At 38.5% G+C, this 21,383-nt stretch overlaps 1 protein-coding gene across 3 annotated transcripts in view; it reads left to right on the forward strand.

The window, feature by feature from the left end:
* The window catches only part of NARS2 (asparaginyl-tRNA synthetase 2, mitochondrial), a 192,423-nt gene that overhangs the window by 42,892 nt on the left and 128,148 nt on the right, over window positions 1-21,383 (forward strand). For all 3 annotated transcript variants that reach the window (XM_053708676.1, XM_053708675.1, XM_053708677.1), the window contains exon 6: window positions 11,920-12,000. In XM_053708676.1, coding sequence (XP_053564651.1) covers window positions 11,920-12,000 — 81 coding nt within the window. The remainder of the gene's footprint in view (window positions 1-11,919; window positions 12,001-21,383) is intronic.

Genomic DNA, 21,383 nt, shown 5'->3' on the forward strand with positions numbered 1-21,383 from the left:
TTGTGCTGCTATTTACCATGTACACCATAGAAAATAGCAGAAATTTTTTTATTTTTTTTATTTTTTGCATTTTGTAGTTTACATGCTAGGGATTTTTGTGCAAGCTAAAAATGTTTGGTCTGCTAAAAAAAGAAGTATAATTTGTGTATCTCATGGAACAATATATTTTTATTTTTTTGTGTAAATGCAGCAAATATCAAACAGCTAGAAAGAGCTCTAGCATGGGTGTGAAATGGTTCAGCAGTGAAGGGGTTAACTATAAACTAAATTTACATTGAGATCAATTAAACATTTCATATCATTTGGGGTAATTTGTTTTAAACATTCCAACACTTAAATTACTATACATAGGACCGGATTACAAGTTGTGCAGTATTGCTTTACCTTTACTGTTAAAACCTAAACCTAACACCCTCTAACTTTAAATTAAAGTTACAATATACTAACTATCTTAAAATAAATAAAAACTTAACTGTGAAAAAAAATTCAAACCTAAGCTTAAACTAAAAAAAAAAACTAGCATTACTTGTTTAAAAAAATAAAAAATACCAAAAATAAAAAACCTACATTACCAAAAATAAAAAACCTAACATTACACACAAAAATATCTAAAATTACACAAAATAAAAAAGCTAACATTACAAAAACTAACGAACGAAATTATCCAGACTAATAAAACACCCCAAAATTAAAAAAAAAAACCCTAACACTAACTCCAAAATAGGTATTCACCATTGCTGAAGTCCGGCGATCCATATTCATCAATCGCAGGTCCATCTTCTATCTTCTGGGCAGTGCAGTCGGCGGATGTGGAGATCGGCGACACAGAGGTCTTCTTCATGCGATCTTCCACCGCACACTAAAAATGGAATGCAAGGTAACCCTTTTAAATGGTGGTACCCTTGCATTCCTATTGGCTGAAAAATTCAAATCCGCTAATAGGATGAGAGCTTCTTACATCCTATTAGCTGATTTGACTTTGATTATTAGACTAGGGGCTTATGTTAGAGTGTTAGTTTTTTGTAAAACTTTCTTTTCTCCTTAGACTTCCATGGGGAATGCGAAAAAGCGATAGCAAACTTGTTTTTTGTGTGGTATGCGACTTACTGTACCATACCTCAGGAGAAAAGAAAGTTTTATGGTGATTTGCAATGGTGGCGCTATGGAAATAGCGGTACAGCCTCATTGCGCGGTGTGTGTACGCAACGGGTTTACTGCACAACTTGTAATCAGAACCATAGTGAACAATAGTCTAATAATTGCAAACTGGTTGTATACTTGTTTCATCATTGAAAAGTGAGATTTGAGCTATATTTGTAATTTGTTTTTATTAAACCAGTGTGTTTGACATGTGAGCTGATTATGAGAAAAAATGTAAACTTTTAAATAAAACAAGAACTGAAAAGCTAAAATATACTCTGCAAAATAAGCCAAATGGCTTTGGGCTGCTGAATTTTATAAATACAAAAATCATACAAAAAAAATGTTACCTAAAGGAAGTATCTGATGTTTTTTCAGTGCAAATAAAAACAAACATTTCTGGATTAAAATAGCCTCATATTTTCAAACTCCACAAAATCCCTTTTGGAATTCATTTACAAACCTGATTTGACCAATCTGAAAACTCTCTAACCTCTAGATTATTACAGAGGACCCTCCTCCTCCTGTATAAATGTTATTGTATTGTTCTATATTCCCAAATTATCCTCTATCCAGCACTGCCAGATACTGTGTCTCTATAAATGTTAGCAATACAAAATAATAAGAACCCTATTCTTGCAACTGTGTAAATACACTGTATGACCACATGGTGGTGCTACTACAGTACAAATATAAATACACACAACTGTTGCACTTTTTAACAGGATTGAGTCTGTGTGCTCAGACAGAGGCTATATATCATTGTTATTAGTTTAAAGGGAAATAAAAGTGCAAACAGAAAATGCTCAAATCTATTAGAGCAATTTATTATTGCACTGTTGCTTGCATATTAGTGTGTTTTTAAAGGGACATGAAAGCCAAAAAATGTCATTCATGATTTAGGTAGAACAATCAATTTTAAACCACTTTCCAGTTTACTCCTATTATCAAATTTGCTTAATTCTCTTGGTATCATTTGTTGAAGGAGCAGCAATGCACTACTCGTTGCTGACTGAAAACATAGGTGAGCCAATGACAATCGGTGTGTATATATATATATATATATATATATATATATATATATATATATATATATATATATATATATATATGCAGCCACCAATCAGCAGCTAGAACCTAGGTTCTTTGCTGCTCTTGAGCTTAACTAGAAAAACATTTTAGCAAAGGATAACAAGAGAAGGAAGCAAATTAAATAATAGAAGTAAATTGGAAAGTTGTTTAAAATTGTTTGTTCTGTCTGAGCCATGAAGGTCTAATTATGACTTTACTGCCCCTTTAACTGCAAAAGGCCAATATTAAAGGCATCTGGAAGCCAGCTAGTGATTGGCTGCTGCACACATATGCCTTTTGTTATTGGTTAACCAGATATGCTCAGCCAGGTCCCAGTAGTGCAGACTCTGTCTTTGTGCTTAGAGACACTGAACGCAAATTTGTTCTTTCATGATTCAGATAGAGCATGTAATTTTAAGCAACTTTCTAATTTACTCCTATTATCAATTTTTATTTGTTCTCTTGCTATCTTTATTTGAGAAAGAAGGCATCTAAGCTTTAGCTTTTTTTTATTGGTGGATGAACTTATCCACCAATCAGCAAGAACAACCCAGGTTGTTCACCAAAAATGGGCCGGCATCTAAACTTACATTCTTCCATTTCAAATAAAGATACCAAGAGAATGAAGAAAATTTGATAATAGGAATAAATTTGAAAGTTACTTAAAATTTCATGCTCTATCTGGATCACAAAAGAAAAAATTTGGGTTTAGTGTCCCTTTAACTCCTTCAACTGTATACTGTGTGCATTATCACACACAGTATACAGTGGTGTAGGGGATAGAACAAACTACTCTAATACTAGGTGTACACATCATATGTAATAATCAATTTTTCTATCCTTTGTTAAAGAGTAATCCTAGGTGAGCTTAGGAGCGTGCACTTTGCTATCTGACAGCGGTGTTTGTAACAATGTTTATAGCAATGTTATACGCACACTGTTTTTCATAGAATGCTATAGACGTGTGCACAGTCCTATAAGCCTACCTAGGTTTGCTTTTCAACAAAGGATAGCAAAAGAACAAAGCAACATTGAAAAGTTATTGTCCCTTTAATGTGTTGTCAGGTTTACTGTCTACCAGATGAATATTGTGTATCCAGCTTTCTGTATTAACAATAAACAAGTGAATATTTGGAAACATAAACAAATCTCAGTGGGGCCCGTCTGTTTATTGAGACAGTATTTGGGATTAGTCTATTATGAGAAACGTGGGTGTGCGGTGTTTGTGTTTACATTGCTGTTATATATGGAAGGTTGTTTTTGTAATTTAGGTTTTATTTCTTCAAGAAAAATTGTGGTCAACTTGCATTAACCCCTTAATTTCAAGGTGTGAGAACAGAATAAGTCTTGTGTATATTTATTTCCTCCAGTCTTATAGTGGGATCTGATTTAAGTATGAATATGCCTAGCTAGGTCCCCTGACTTATCCATTTACTGTGCAGATATCAAGACCACAACATTAAGAGGTCTTTCTTTATTGCTGCAAACTATGTAGTTATAAAGTCTTCTCTCCCTGTTCTGGTATCAAGATCAGCTTTCTGCAGTCTGGAAGTGCGGTGCCTCTCTTTATAGGGTTTAAAAACTATCTTGTCTAAATTAAAGTGTTTAAGATGATCTATCTATCATCTATCTTTATATCTATCCATCCTTCCTGTCTCTCTCTGTTTGTCTGTCTTTTTGTTGTCCCTCTTTTCTATACCTCATCCTCCCTGTTTCTTTTATATTTGTTTATTGTTAAAGAGACCGTGTACACCTATTTTCATATAACTGCATGTAATAGGCACTACTATAAAGAAGAATAAACCCAGATACTAATCTAAAAATTCAGTATAAAACCTTTTCAAAACATACTTAGAAGCTCCCAGTTTAGCAATGTTGATGAGGTTAGTCTGGGACACCCAGTAAAAGGGAAATCAGGAAGAGCGGACATTATCCTGCATATGAAAAGACAGATTACACAAACAGGAGCAAGCAGGAATCTGTAGACTTCAGTCTACATCTGATACTTTGGGCTTGGTTAGGAGTCTGAAAATCAGCACAATGGTATTAAAAAAATATTAAAACTATATATTTTTACAAATGCACTCCCAAATGGGCTATGTAAATGGATCATCTACAAACCATTTATGCTAAGAAAATCAAGTGTACAATATCCATTTAAAGGCACATATATATTATATTGAAATAATTTCATATAATTTTTCAATTACAACTAATATGTTTAAATCTCTAAACACGTCATTGCAATTATAAGCAAGTCTTATAGTTTAATATATTTTAAATATATATATTTCTTTCATGTAATTGGCAAGAGTCCATGAGCTAGTGACATATGGGATAAACAATCCTACCAGGAGGGGCAAAGCTTCCCAAACCTCAAAATGCCTATAAATACACCTCCCACCACACTAACAACTCAGTTTTACAAACTTTGCCTCCTATGGAGGTGGTGAAGTAAGTTTGTGCTAAGATTTCTACGTTGATATGCGCTTCTCAGCATTGTTGAAGCCCGATTCCTCTCAGAGTACAGCGAATGTCAGAGGGACGTGAAGGGAGTATCGCCTATTGAATACGATGATTTCTCTAATGGGGGTCTATTTCATGGGTTCTCTGTTATCGGTCGTAGAGATTCATCTCCTACCTCCCTTTTCAGATCGACGATATACTCTCAATTTACCATTACCTCTACTAATAACTGTTTTAGTACTGGTTTGGCTATCTGCTATATGTGGATCGGTGTCTTTTGGTAAGTATGTTTTTTATTACTTAAGACACCTCAGCTATGGTTTGGCACTTTATGCATTTATATAAAGTTCTAAATATATGTATTGTACTTATATTTGCCATGAGTCAGGTTGATGTATTTCCTTCTGCAGACTGTCAGTTTCATATTTGGGTAATATAAACATCTTTTAAAGAAATTTTTTTCTTACCTGGGCTTTTAGTCTTTTTTCAATTGACTACTTCTTGCAAATTGCGGGCGGCATTAGGCCCGCGGGTGCGTCAAATGCTAAACTTTATTGCGTCATTCTTGGCGAAAATATTTTTGGCGCAGAAAAATACGTCTATGACGCAATTTCGTCATTTCTGGTGTCATACTTGACGCCGAGACCTTTCACACGGTTGCATCACTAGTGACGCGAGTGTGTCATTTCCGGTTATTTTTTGGCGGCAAAAAGTTTACGTTACGTTGTGCGTCATACTTGGCGCCAAACTTTTTTTATTATTTCAATACCCCATTGATGTTTGCCTCTTGATTTTTTTCTCTATCAGAGGTCTATGCTATTTGCTTTTTTCTTTCATGTAATTGGCAAGAGTCCATGAACTAGTGACATATGGGATATACAATCCTACCAGGAGGGGCAAAGTTTCCCAAACCTCAAAATGCCCACAAATACACCCCTCACCACACCCACAATTCAGTTTTACAAACTTTGCCTCCTATGGAGGTGGTGAAGTAAGTTTGTGCTAAGATTTCTACGTTGATATGCGCTTCTCAGCATTGTTGAAGCCCGATTCCTCTCAGAGTACAGCGAATGTCAGAGGGACGTGAAGGGAGTATCACCTATTAAATACGATGATTTCCCTAACGGGGGTCTTTTTCATGGGTTCTCTGTTATTGGTCGTAGAGATTCATCTCCTACCTCCCTTTTCAGATCGACGATATACTCTCAAATTTACCATTACCTCCACTAAAGAACTGTTTTAATACTGGTTTGGGTATCTGCTATTTGTGGATGGGTGTCTTTTGGTAAGTATGTTTTTATTTCTTAAGACACTCTCAGCTATGGTTTGGCACTTTATGCAATTTATATAAAGTTTTAAATATATGTATTGTACTTATATTTGCCATGAGTCAGGTTCATGTATTTCCTTCTGCAGACTGTCAGTTTCATATTTGGGAATATAAAAATTTTAAGAAATTTTGTTTCTTACCTGGGGTTTAGTCTTTTTCAATTTTGACTACTTTTGCATTTGCGGGTATTAGGCCTGTAGGTGCGTCAAATGTTAGACTTTATTGCGTCATTTTTGGCACAAACTTTTTTTGGCGTGGGAAATTATGTTTTTTGACGCAACCTCGTCATTTCCGGCGTCATACGTGACGTCGAGACCTTTCACACGGCGGCGTCATTAGTGACGCAAGTGTGTCATTTCCGGTCATTTTTGGCGCCAAAAAAAGTTTACGTTTCGTTGTTCGTCATACTTGGCGCCAATTTTTTCATTATTTCAATACCCCATGCATGTTTGCCTCTTGCTTTCTTCTATCAAGAGGCCTATGCTTTTGCATTTTTTCCCATTCCTGAAACTGTCATTTAAGGAAATAGATCATTTTGCTTTATATGTTGTTTTTTCTCTTACATTGAGCAAGATGTCCCAATCCGATCCTGTCTCTGAAGTTTCTGCTGGAACATTGCTGCCTGACGTCGGTTCTACCAAAGCTAAGTGCATTTGTTGCAAAATTGTAGAAATTATTCCACCGAATGTCATTTGTAATAGTTGTCATGATAAACTTTTACATGCAGATAGTGTTTCTATCAGTAATAGTACATTGCCAGTTGCAGTTCCTTCAACTTCTAATGTGCATGATATACCTGTAAATTTCAAAGAATTTGTTTCTGTATCTATTATGAAGGCTTTGTCTGCATTTCCACCTAATAAACGTAAAAGGTCTTTTAAAACTGATGAAATTTCAAATGACCAACAACATAATAATTCATCCTCTTCTGATGAGGATCTATCTGAAACAGAAGATCCTTCCTCAGATATTGACACTGACAAATCTACTTATTTATTTAAAATAGAGTATATGCGTTCTTTATTAAAAGAATTGTTAATTACTTTGGATATTGAGGTAACCAGTCCTCTTGACGTTCAGTCTAATAAACGTTTTAATGCTGTTTTTAAACCTCCTGTGGTTTCCCCAGGTGTTTTTCCCATTCCTGAGGCTATTTCTGATATGATTTCTAGGGAATGGAATAAGCCAGGTACTTCCTTTGTTCCTTCTTCAAGGTTTAAGAGATTGTATCCTTTACCAGCAAAATCTATAGAGTTTTGGGAAAAGATCCCCAAAGTTGATGGGGCTATTTCTACTCTTGCTAAACGTACCACTATTCCTATGGAAGATAGCACTTCCTTTAGGGATCCTTTAGATAGGAAGCTTGAATCTTATCTAAGGAAGGCCTATTTATATTCAGGTCATCTTCTCAGACCTGCTATTTCTTTGGGTGATATTGCGGCCGCATCAACTTTCTGGTTGGAAAATTTAGCGCAACATGAATTGGATTCTGACATATCTAGCATTGTTCGCTTACTGCAACATGCTAATCATTTTATTTGTGATGCCATTTTTGATATTATCAAAATTGATGTTAGATCCATGTCTTTAGCTGTATTAGCTAGAAGAGCTTTGTGGCTTAAATCTTGGAATGCTGATATGACATCTAAATCTAGATTACTATCTCTTTCCAAGGTAATAATTTATTTGGTTCTCAGTTGGATTCTATTATTTCAACTATCACTGGAGGAAAAGGAGTTTTTTTGCCTCAGGATAAAAAACCTAAGGGTAAATCTAAGGCTTCTAACCGTTTTCGTTCCTTTCGTCAGAGTAAGGAACAAAAACTCAATCCTCCTCCCAAGGAATCTGCTTCCAGTTGGAAGCCTTCCTCAAATTGGAATAAATCCAAGCCATTTAGGAAACCAAAGTCTGCCCCTAAATCCGCATGAAGGTGCGGCCCTCATTCCAGCTCAGCTGGTAGGGGGCAGATTAAGGTTTTTCAAGGATTTTTGGATAAAATCTGTCCAAAATCATTGGATTCAGAGCATTGTCTCTCAAGGGTATCGAATAGGATTCAAAGTAAGACCTCCTGTGAGAAGATTTTTTCTCTCACACATTCCTGTAAATCCAGTAAAAGCTCAGGCTTTTCTGAAGTGTGTTTCAGATCTGGAGTCTTCAGGGGTAATCATGCCGGTTCCTCTTCAGGAACAAGGTTTGGGGTTTTATTCAAACCTATTCATTGTACCAAAGAAAGAAAATTTGTTCAGACCAGTTCTGGATCTGAAAATTTTGAATCGTTATGCAAGAACACCAACTTTCAAGATGGTGACTATAAGGACTATTCTGCCTTTTGTTCAGCAAGGACATTATATGTCCGCAATAGACTTGCAGGATGCTTACCTTCATATTCCGATTCATCCAGAACACTATCAGTTTCTCAGATTCTCTTTTCTAGACAAGCATTACCAATTTGTTGCTCTTCCGTTTGGCCTAGCAACAGCTCCAAGAATCTTTTCAAAGGTTCTGGGTGCCCTACTATCTGTAATCAGAGAACAGGGTATTGCGGTGTTTCCTTATTTGGACGATATCTTGGTACTAGCTCAGTCTTTACATACTGCAGAATCTCACACGAATCAACTAGTGTTGTTTCTTCGGAAACATGGTTGGAGGATCAATTTACAAAAAAGTTTCTTGATTCCTCAGACAAGGGTCACCTTTTTAGGTTTCCAGATAGATTCAGTGTCCATGACTCTGTCTCTAACAGACAAGAGACGTTTAAAATTGGTTGCAGCCTGCCGGCGCCTTCAGTCTCAGTCATTCCCTTCAGTGGCTATGTGCATGGAAGTTTTAGGTCTCATGACTGCAGCATCGGACGCAATCCCCTTTGCTCGTTTTCACATGAGACCTCTACAGCTTTGTATGCTGAATCAATGGTGCAGGGATTATACAAAGATATCACAATTAATATCCTTCAATCCCAATGTACGACACTCTCTGACATGGTGGATAGATCACCATCGTTTGGTTCAAGGGGCTTCTTTTGTTCGCCCAACCTGGACTGTGATCACAACAGATGCGAGTCTTTCAGGTTGGGGAGCTGTTTGGGGGTCTCTGACAGCACAAGGGGTTTGGAAATCTCAAGAGGCGAGATTACCAATAAATATTTTGGAACTCTGTGCAATTCTCAGGGCTTTTCAGTTCTGGCCTCTACTAAAGAGAGAACCGTTCATTTGTTTTCAGACAGACAATATCACAACTGTGGCTTATGTCAATCATCAGGGTGGGACTCACAGTCCCCAAGCTATGAAAGAAGTATCTCGGATACTTGCTTGGGCAGAATCCAGCTCCTGTCTAATCTCTGCGGTACATATCCCAGGTGTAGACAATTGGGAGGCGGATTATCTCAGCCGCCAGACTTTACATCCAGGGGAGTGGTCTCTCCATCCAGATGTGTTTTCTCAGATTGTTCAGATGTGGGGGCTTCCAGAGATAGATCTCATGGCCTCTCATCTAAACAAGAAGCTTCCCAGATACCTGTCCAGGTCCAGGGATGTTCAGGCGGAAGCAGTGGATGCGCTGACACTTCCTTGGTGTTATCAACCTGCTTACATCTTCCCGCCTCTAGTTCTTCTTCCAAGAGTGATTTCTAAAATCATCATGGAACAGTCTTTTGTGTTGCTGGTGGCTCCAGCATGGCCACACAGGTTTTGGTATGCGGATCTGGTTCGGATGTCCAGTTGCCCGCCTTGGCCACTTCCGTTCGGCCAGACCTACTATCTCAAGGTCCGTTTTTCCATCAGGATCTCAAATCATTAAATTTGAAGGTATGGAAATTGAACGCTTAGTTCTAAGTCATAGAGGTTTCTCTGATTCAGTGATTAATACTATGTTACAAGCTCGTAAATCTGTCTCTAGAAAGATTTATTATAGAGTTTGGAAGACTTACATTTCATGGTGTTCTTCTCATAAAATCTCCTGGCATTCTTTTAGAATTCCTAGAATTTTACAGTTTCTTCAGGACGGTTTGGATAAGGGTTTGTCTGCAAGTTCTTTTTAAAGGACAAATCTCCGCTCTTTGTTTTATTTCACAGAAAGATTTCTATACTTCCTGATATACACTGTTTTGTACAGGCTTTAGTTCTTATTAAACCTGTTATTTAATCAATTTCTCCTCCTTGGAGTCTTATTTTGGTTCTGACGGCTTTACAGGTTCTTCCATTTGAACCTATGCATTTTTGGACATTAAACTACTTTCTTGGAAAGTGTTGTTCCTTTTGGCCATCTCTTCTGCTAGAAGAGTTTCTGAACTATCTGCTCTTTCTTGTGAGTCTCCTTTTCTGATTTTTTTCATCAGGATAAGGCAGTTTTGCAGACTTCTTTTTAATTTTTACCTAAGGTTGTGAATTCTAACAACATTAGTAGAGAAATTGTTGTCCCTTCCTTGTGTCCTAATCCTAAGAATTCTTTGGAAAGTTCCTTACATTCTTTGAAATATTATGTGGAAGCTACTAAAGATTTCAGGAAGACTTCCAGTCTATTTGTTTTATTTTCTGGTCCTAGGAAAGGTCAGAAGGCTTCTGCTATTTCCTTGGCTTCTTGGTTGAAACTTTTGATTCATCAAGCTTATTTGGAGTCGGGTCAGGCCCCGCCTCAGAGAATTACAGCTCATTCTACTAGATCAGTCTCCACTTCGTGGGCTTTTAAGAATGAAGCTTCAGTTGATCAGATTTGCAAAGCGGCAACTTGGTCCTCTTTGCATACATTTACTAAATTCTACCGTTTTGATGTATTTGCTTCTTCTGAAGCAGTTTTTGGTAGAAAAGTTCTTCAGGCAGCCTTTTCAGTTTGATTCTTCTGCTTTTGATTTAAGTTTTTTTCTTTCAAATGAAATAAACTTATATTTTTTGGTTGTGGATTAATTTTTTTTAGCAGATTATGGCTGTTTTTATTTTATTCCCTCCCTCTCTAGTGACTCTTGAGTGGAGATCCACATCTTGGGTATTGATATCCCATATGTCACTAGCTCATGGACTCTTGCCAATTACATGAAAGAAAACATAATTTATGTAAGAACTTACCTGATAAATTCATTTCTTTCATAGTGGCAAGAGTCCATGAGGCCCACCCTTTTTATGGTGGTTATGATTTTTTGTATAAAGCACAATTATTTCCAAATTTCCTTTGATGCTTTCTACTCCTTTCTTTATCACCCCACTGCTTGGCTATTCGTTAAACTGAATTGTGGGTGTGGTGAGGGGTGTATTTATAGGCATTTTGAGGTTTGGTAAACTTTGCCCCTCCTGGTAGGATTGTATATCCCATATGTCACTAGCTCATGGACTCTTGCCAATATGAAAGAAATGAATTTATCAGGTAAGTTCTTACATAAATTATGTTTTATATATATATTCTTTAAAAAGTTCCTGCAGATGCTAAATTCACATTAAAACATTTTCATGTCAAATCAATTTTGGGTGATCAAAAAATGATTTTATAATAATAATACTACTTGTAGAATTTAAAAGCTAATAAAGCTTTAGGGAAAAATCCAAACTAATTGATTGGAATAGCATTGTCATGGTAGATAAATGGGTTACAGGGTTAGCAAATTATTAGTATGTGTTTTGAATTTGAAATTGGACAGCCATCCGGGAGGACTGGAATCCAGGCTCCTGTGTGTGTGTATATGTATGTATGTATGTATATGTGTGTGTATATGTATATATATATATATATATATATATATATATCTATCTCTATCTATCGATAGATAGATAGATATTTAGGATTCCTTTGAAAGCCTAAATGATTATTTGTCTATGTAATGAGAATGCACAATAGCTATAGATGTCTTGCTCTGCATCAGTCCCTTGCTAGAAATAGCTTTACTTTGAAGTTGCCAGTGTTGATGGATATTTTTCTTCTTGTGATAGAGTAATGGATACGTGCACATCCACACCCCTATAATTACCTCCAATGACTGTGAGGGAGCGGGAGAACTCTTTCAGGTAGAGGTAAGTATTATCTTGAATACATTTTGTAATTAACTCACTCGTCGCTGTGTCCCACACATTACTAAGCCTTTGATTTCCATGCTGACTTCCTCTTTTTAATGCTGCCAAGTCATGTTCCTTTGTGAGAGCTTCAGATTTGTGTGAACATCATAATGAGCCAACCAAGCACTGAGTGATTTCTTTGCTAACAAGCACAATACTACCTGGTTATTAGACAACCAACAATATGTGTCATTCTGTTGCAGACAAAGATACTTTATTTATAGGTGAGTCCTCCAAACACAAATAAAATACAATTAAAGGTGTCTCTTTAAAGGAGCAATAAATAGAGTAGATTTGTATGTGATAAAAAGGCAATGCAATAGCATTTAATCAGTAGATTATTTTTTTTCTGACAAATTTCAAAGTTATGTCTATTTCCACTCCCCTTGTATCATGTGACAGCCATCAGCCAATCACAAATGCATATAAGTTATGTCTATTTCCACTCCTCCTGTATCATGTGACAGCCATCAGCCAATCACAAATGCATATAAATTATGTCTATTTCCACTCCCCTTGTATCATGTGACAGCCATTAGCCAGCTAACCCGGATGCATTAAAATGTTACTTGAAGTTAGCGTGCAAGCGAAACATTTATTTAGCGCACCACTTGTAATCTGGCCCTTTACGTTTACTGTCTCTTTAAAGGAACAGTAAACACTTTGTAATTTCAACACATTTTCTGTTGTGTTGCTATAGAATAACAAATCTGCCAAGTTTTAACGTTTAAATAAATTAACATCCTTTTTACTGCAATTATTTTTCAATAGCCAAACTCCACCCACAATTTGCCTTATTTAAAGGAGCCAATCTGGGCTTTAGTTTTCAGGCAACAAGGCTACTCAGTCATAAAGTTAGTATAAAAGGCATTGTTTTGTTTTTGTTATTTTATAAAGCCAATTAGGGACATGTATGTAGCAGGGTTTGTGAAGCCAGCAGGGCACATTTCAAGTTCTGAGAATTAGAAATTGCTCAATTTTCTGAGCTAAATTACATAAAAAGGGGCAAAATAAATAATGAACTTAGATTGCAAAGTTTCACTATGCACAACTAAACATTTTATATAAAAAAATCTTGTTGTTTACTGTCCCTTTAACGCCATGAAATATAGATAAAATATTTGACTCTTGATGTGGAGTGAATACTTCTGTGCCATAATGTGGTGTAGTGTAACATCCCTATGGTTCTGTTGCTGCCAGGTGTCTACTTCTCAGTGTGTGACCCTTATCATGTGCCTTTGCTGGAGCGTTTCTCTCTGTGGTGATGACATTACTACGTGCGTCAGTAATGATGCCCTGGTTCCCACACAAAACAAGCCCAAACAATGCACTGCAACTACACAGCAAATTGTTTGAAACCACAAAACAAACCTTTAGCTGATTTTGTCCTGTAAGAAAAGCCTTTCAGTGAAAGCGATTAATTGTTGCTATAATTAACCAGCATTAACCATACGTTTCTGGGAGCATGAGAAGAGAGGTCGATTTTGAGCAAACTTTTTTCTGACTTGTGAATGAGAGTGTGTATTACATATTAACCCCATTAGTTGCCAGAAACACAAAAAATGTTTGCTTTACTTTTCAGCAAATATATCTTTGTGTTTCTTCACCTCTGTTGTTTTTTTAAATATGCTTGTAAATTTGTTTTAAGTTTCAGTAAATATAAGAATGTATAAAATATAAAATGTAACAAGTTTATAATTAATATATATATATATATGTGTGTGTGTGTATATATTTTTTTTAACAAAGTAAGTCATGTCACTGAAAGTTTGACTAATCATAAAAGGCTTGACTCTCCCAAGTCTGAAAATACCAAATATGTATAGGTCTTTGTTTATATTTCTTTCCTGTTTATATACTTTTTATTGTATCCTATTTATTATTCTTTTTATTTATTTACTTCCATCTAAGAACAGAAATTGTTACTAGCTTAGGAGGATTTTCTTGCATTATAAAAATAAACCCCCCCCCCCCCCCCCAGTTATCGGTAACTTTCCCATAACATTGAAACAATCTGACAGCTTTATCGTGTGAATCCCCCTTTCTAATTTTTCATAAAGATAAATCAGTTCTACGTGCCAAGGTTTTGGTTTTTTTTTGTGTTTTTTTTTAAACAAAGGTTGTTTCCTCAAAAAACATAAACCAAGAAATTGTGGTTCTTTCTTTGTTTCCCAATCCTTCATCATAACCTAGATGTGGTTAGGGCCTTAAAGTTTTATTTTGTTCATCGTTCTGGTCCTCGTAGGGGACAAAAGGCTACAGCAGTTACTCCTGGTTAAACCAAGTGATTCACAAAGCTTACTTGGTGGCGGGAAAGTCGCCCCTTAAATGTATCCGAGCTCATTATACTTGAACAATTTCTACTTCTTGGGCCTTCAATGCCAAATGTGATCATTTTGAAGAATTTGCTACCTTGGAAGTAGTTTTTGGCAGGAAAGTCCTTCCCACAGTGTCTGGCAAATAGGAACTGCCTTTTTCTTTTGTCCCACCCTTTCTTGATTGTGGACTCCACAGCTTGGTATTAGGTCCCACATATCAAGGCTCGTGGATTCACCACCATTTGAAATCAAACACAATTTATGCTTACCTGATGAATTCCTTACTTTCATGGTGGTGAGAGTCCTGGAGACCCCCCCCCCCCCCCCACCACCATTTAATTTTTATTTTCTGGCTGCAGTTTTATTTGCACCTCTTGATCCCCTGCTTTGTCCCCTGCCGGTTCCTTCATCTGCTTGGCTATACCATAAACTGAGTAATCTAGGGTGGTGGGAGGGCTTAAAAGCTCTTGTTGTTTGGGGTTGTGGTGGAAATTCAATCGCACACGTCAAGGCTCATGAACTCTCACCACCATGAAAGAAAGGAATTTATCAGGTAAGAATAAATTGTGTTATTTTGAGGTTCTGTGTGTCTCTGGAACATCTGTCATTGTGAGACAGAGCACTAACCTATAGACAAATCTTTCTCCAACATTGGTGTGTCCGGTCCACGGCGTCATCCTTACTTGTGGGATATTCTCTTCCCCAACAGGAAATGGCAAAGAGTCCCAGCAAAGCTGGCCATATAGTCCCTCCTAGGCTCCGCCCACCCCAGTCATTCTCTTTGCCGTTGCACAGGCAACATCTCCACGGAGATGGTTAAGAGTTTTTTGGTGTTTAAATGTAGTTTTTATTCTTCTATCAAGTGTTTGTTATTTTAAAATAGTGCTGGTACGTACTATTTACTCTGAAACAGAAAAGGATGAAGATTTCTGTTTGTGAGAGGAAGATGATTTTAGCAGACAGTAACTAAAATCGATTGCTGTTTCCACATAGGACTGTTGAGATGAAGTAACTTCAGTTGGGGGAAACAGTTAGCAGACTTTTCTGCTTAAGGTATGACTAGCCATATTTCTAACAAGACTGTGTAATGCTGGAAGGCTGTCATTTCCCCTCATGGGGACCGGTAAGCCATTTTCTTAGTCAAACAAACAGAATAAAGGGCTGAATATGGGCTATAAAACTGGTAGACACTTTTATGGGCTAAATCGATTGCTTTATTTGGGCATATTATTCAGATTTAGGCTGACAATTTGCATTTATAATCTTGGGGAACGTTTATAAAACGGCAGGCACTGTGTTAGACACCTTTTCCAGTCAGGGGGCCTTTCTAGTTATAGACTGAGCCTCATTTTCGCGCCATTACTGCGCAGTTGTTTTTTGAGAGCAGGGCATGCAGATGCATGTGTGAGGATCTAAAAATCACTGGAAAAGCTTCTAGAAGGCGTCAATTGGTATCGTATTCCCCTCTGGGCTTGGTTGGGTCTCAGCAAAGACTATAGCTGGGACTGTATAGGGGTTAAATTTAAAAACGGCTCCGGTTCCGTTATTTTAAGGGTTAAAGCTCTGAAATTTGGTGTGCAATACTTTTAATGCTTTAAGACACTGTGGTGAAATTTTGGTAATTTTTGAACAATTCCTTCATACTTTTTCACATATTCAGTAATAAAGTGTTTTCTGTTTGAAATTTAAAGAGACAGTAACGGTTTTGTTTTAAAACGTTTTTTGTGCTTTGTTGACAAGTTTAAACCTGTTTAACATGTCTGTACCTTCAGATAAGCTATGTTCTATATGTATGAAAGCCAATGTGTCTCCCCATTTAAATTTATGTGATAATTGTGCCATAGCGTCCAAACAAAGTAAGGACAGTACTGCCACAGATAATGAAATTGCCCAAGATGATTCCTCAAATGAGGGGAGTAAACATGATACTACATCATCTCCTACTGTGTCTACACCAGTTTTGCCCACGCAGGAGGCCCCTAGTACATCTAGTGCGCCAATGTTTATTACCATGCAACAATTAACGGCTGTAATGGATAGCTCCATAGCAAATATTTTATCCAAAATGCCTACTTATCAGAGAAAGCGCGATTGCTCTGTTTTAAACACTGAAGAGCAAGAGGGCGCTGATGATAATTGTTCTGTCATACCCTCACACCAATCTGAAGGGGCCATGAGGGAGGTTTTGTCAGATGGAGAAATCTCAGATTCAGGAAAAATTTCTCATCAAGCTGAACCTGATGTTGTGACATTTAAATTTAAATTAGAACATCTCCGCGCACTGCTTAAGGAGGTGTTATCTACTCTGGATGATTGTGACAACTTGGTCATTCCAGAGAAATTATGCAAGATGGACAAGTTCCTAGAGGTTCCGGTGCCCCCCGACGCTTTTCCTATACCCAAGCGGGTGGCGGACATAGTAAATAAGGAGTGGGAAAAGCCCGGCATACCTTTTGTTCCCCCCCCCCCTATATTTAAGAAATTATTTCCTATGGTCGACCCCAGAAAGGACTTATGGCAGACAGTCCCTAAGGTCGAGGGGGCAGTTTCTACTCTAAACAAACGCACTACTATTCCTATCGAAGATAGTTGTGCTTTCAAAGATCCTATGGATAAAAAATTGGAAGGTTTGCTTAAAAAGATTTTTGTACAGCAAGGCTACCTTCTACAACCAATTTCATGCATTGTTCCTGTCACTACGGCAGCGTGGTTCTGGTTCGAGGAACTAGAAAAGTCGCTCAGTAGAGAAACTCCATATGAGGAGGTTATGGACAGAGTTCACGCACTTAAATTGGCTAACTCTTTTATTTTGGATGCCGCTTTGCAATTAGCTAGATTAGTGGCGAAAAATTCAGGGTTTGCTATCGTGGCGCGCAGAGCGCTTTGGCTAAAGTCTTGGTCAGCGGATGTGTCATCCAAGACAAAATTGCTTAACATCCCTTTCAAAGGTAAAACTTTATTTGGACCAGAATTGAAAGAGATTATTTCAGACATCACTGGGGGAAAGGGCCACGCCCTTCCACAGGATAGGTCTTTTAAGGCTAAAAATAAGTCTAATTTTTGTCCCTTTCGCAGAAACGGACCGGCCTCTAATTCTGCATCATCTAAGCAAGAGGGTAATGCCTCACAACCCAAACCAGCCTGGAAACCAATGCAAGGCTGGAACAAGGGTAAGCAGGCCAAGAAGCCTGCCACTGCTAACAAAACAGCATGAAGGAGTAGCCCCCGATCCGGGACCGGATCTAGTGGGGGGCAGACTCTCTCTCTTTGCTCAGGCTTGGGCAAGAGATGTTCAGGATCCTTGGGCGCAAGAAATAGTTTCTCAAGGTTATCTCCTGGAATTCAAGGAACTACCCCCAAGGGGAAGGTTCCACATGTCTCACTTATCCTCAAAACAAATAAAGAGACAGGCATTCTTACATTGTGTAGAAGACCTGTTAAAGATGGGAGTGATACACCCAGTTCCAATAAAGGAACAAGGAATGGGATTTTATTCCAATCTGTTCGTAGTTCCCAAAAAAGAGGGAACGTTCAGACCAATTTTGGATTTGAAGATCCTAAACAAATTTCTCAGGGTACCATCGTTCAAGATGGAAACCATTTGAACGATTCTACCCACCATCCAGGAAAGTCAATTTATGACTACCGTGGATCTAAAGGATGCGTACCTACATATTCCTATCCACAAAGAACATCATCAGTTCCTAAGGTTCGCTTTTCTGGACAAGCATTACCAGTTTGTGGCCCTCCCATTCGGATTAGCCACTGCTCCAAGGATTTTCACATAGGTGCTAGGGTCCCTTCTAGCGGTTCTAAGACCGAGGGGCATTGCAGTAGTACCTTACTTGGACGACATTCTAATACAAGCGTCGTCCCTGTCCAAAGCAAAGGCTCATACGGACATCGTTCTAGCCTTTCTCAGATCTCACGGATGGAAGGTGAACAAAGAAAAAAGTTCTCTGTCTCCGTTGACAAGAGTTCCCTTCTTGGGAACAATAATAGATTCCTTAGAAATGAGGATTTTTCTGACAGAGGTCAGAAAATCAAAACTTCTAAGCTCTTGTCAAGTGCTTCATTCTGTTCCTCGTCCTTCCATAGCGCAGTGCATGGAAGTAGTAGGATTGATGGTTGCAACAATGGACATAGTTCCTTTTGCACGAATTCATCTAAGACCATTACAACTGTGCATGCTCAAACAGTGGAATGGGGATTATACAGACTTGTCTCCAATGATTCAAGTAGATCAAAAGACCAGAGATTCACTCCGTTGGTGGCTGACCCTGGACCATCTGTCCCAGGGAATGAGCTTCCGCAGACCAGAGTGGGTCATTGTCACGACCGACGCCAGTCTAGTGGGCTGGGGCGCGGTCTGGGAATCCCTGAAAGCTCAGGGTCTATGGTCTCGGGAAGAGTCTCTTCTCCCGATAAACATTCTGGAACTGAGAGCGATATTCAATGCTCTCAGAGCTTGGCCTCAACTAGCAAAGAAATTCATAAGGCTCCAATCAGACAACATGACGACCGTTGCATATATCAATCATCAGGGGGGAACAAGGAGTTCCCTGGCGATGAAAGAAGTGACCAAAATAATTCAATGGGCGGAGGATCACTCCTGCCACTTGTCTGCGATCCACATCCCAGGAGTGGAAAATTGGGAGGCGGATTTTCTGAGTCGTCAGACATTCCATCCGGGGGAGTGGGAACTCCATCCGGAAATCTTTGCCCAAATAACTCAATTATGGGGCATTCCAGACATGGATCTGATGGCGTCTCGTCAGAACTTCAAGGTTCCTTGCTACGGGTCCAGATCCAGGGATCCCAAGGCGACTCTAGTAGATGCACTAGTAGCACCTTGGACCTTCAACCTAGCTTATGTATTTCCACCGTTTCCTCTCATTCCCAGGCTGGTAGCCAGGATCAATCAGGAGAGGGCCTCAGTGATCTTGATAGCTCCTGCGTGGCCACGCAGGACTTGGTATGCAGACCTGGTGAATATGTCATCGGCTCCACCATGGAAGCTACCTTTGAGACAGGACCTTCTTGTTCAGGGTCCATTCGAACATCCAAATCTGGTCTCCCACCAGCTGATGGCTTGGAGATTGAACGCTTGATTCTATCGAAGCGTGGGTTTTCAGATTCTGTTATAGATACTCTGGTTCAGGCCAGAAAACCTGTAACTAGAAAAATTTACCATAAAATATGGAAAAAATATATCTGTTGGTGTGAATCCAAAGGATTCCCATGGAATAAGATAAAAATTCCTAAGATTCTCTCCTTTCTACAAGAAGGTTTGGAGAAAGGATTATCTGCAAGTTCTCTAAAGGGACAGATCTCTGCTTTATCTGTCTTACTACACAAAAGACTGGCAGCTGTGCCAGATGTTCAAGCATTTGTTCAGGCTCTGGTTAGGATCAAGCCTGTTTACAGACCTTTGACTCCTCCCTGGAGTCTAAATCTAGTTCTTTCAGTTCTTCAAGGGGTTCCGTTTGAACCTTTACATTCCATAGATATTAAGTTACTATCTTGGAAAGTTTTGTTTTTAGTTGCAATTTCTTCTGCTAGAAGAGTTTCAGAGTTATCTGCTCTGCAGTGTTCTCCGCCCTATCTGGTGTTCCATGCAGATAAGGTGGTTTTGCGTACTAAGCCTGGTTTTCTTCCTAAAGTTGTTTCTAACAAAAATATTAACCAGGAGATAGTTGTACCTTCTTTGTGTCCGAATCCAGTTTCAAAGAAGGAACGTTTGTTACACAATTTGGACGTTGTCCGTGCTCTAAAATTCTATTTAGAGGCTACTAAAGATTTCAGACAAACATCTTCCTTGTTTGTTGTTTATTCTGGTAAAAGGAGAGGTCAAAAAGCGACTTCTACCTCTCTTTCCTTTTGGCTTAAAAGCATCATCCGATTGGCTTATGAGACTGCCGGACGGCAGCCTCCTGAAAGAATCACAGCTCACTCCACTAGGGCTGTGGCTTCCACATGGGCCTTCAAGAACGAGGCTTCTGTTGACCAGATATGTAAGGCAGCGATTTGGTCTTCACTGCACACTTTTGCCAAATTTTACAAATTTGATACTTTTGCTTCTTCGGAGGCTATTTTTGGGAGAGAGGTTTTGCAAGCTGTGGTGCCTTCCGTTTAGGTAACCTGATTTGCTCCCTCCCTTCATCCGTGTCCTAAAGCTTTGGTATTGGTTCCCACAAGTAAGGATGACGCCGTGGACCGGACACACCAATGTTGGAGAAAACAGAATTTATGCTTACCTGATAAATTACTTTCTCCAACGGTGTGTCCGGTCCACGGCCCGCCCTGGTTTTTTAATCAGGTCTGATGAATTATTTTCTCTAACTACAGTCACCACGGTACCATATGGTTTCTCCTATATATATATTTCCTCCTGTCCGTCGGTCGAATGACTGGGGTGGGCGGAGCCTAGGAGGGACTATATGGCCAGCTTTGCTGGGACTCTTTGCCATTTCCTGTTGGGGAAGAGAATATCCCACAAGTAAGGATGACGCCGTGGACCGGACACACCGTTGGAGAAAGTAATTTATCAGGTAAGCATAAATTCTGTTTTTCTAATGAGTAAGAACCTTTTATTATTGTGTCTAAATGTGCACACTTTCTGAGGCACTGGTTCTTACTGGGCATGTGCAAGATTCACAGAATATACACATATGCATTTTTTTATTGGCTTAAGGCTATCACATGATGCAGTGGGAGGGAAAATAGAACTAACTTTAAAATTTGCCAGAAAGAAATCAACTATGCATTTCAAATACTAAGTGCTTTTGCATTGTCTTTTTATTATGCATTTACTGATTATGCTATTCTACTGTGTTTAGTGGTCCTTTAATAAAAAAAAACTTTTTAATATAGATATAAAATTCAAATTCCTTGCGCTCCACCGCCCACTTAAAAAGTCAATTTTTCTGTGAGGTAACACAAAAATGCCATATGGGGAAAACGCTGATTGGAGAACAGTTTAAACCTTTAGAAGTGGTCGACAGAGCGCGGGGTATTTGAATT

Source organism: Bombina bombina, chromosome 3, assembly GCF_027579735.1.
Source record: "Bombina bombina isolate aBomBom1 chromosome 3, aBomBom1.pri, whole genome shotgun sequence".
Lineage (NCBI taxonomy): Eukaryota > Metazoa > Chordata > Amphibia > Anura > Bombinatoridae > Bombina > Bombina bombina.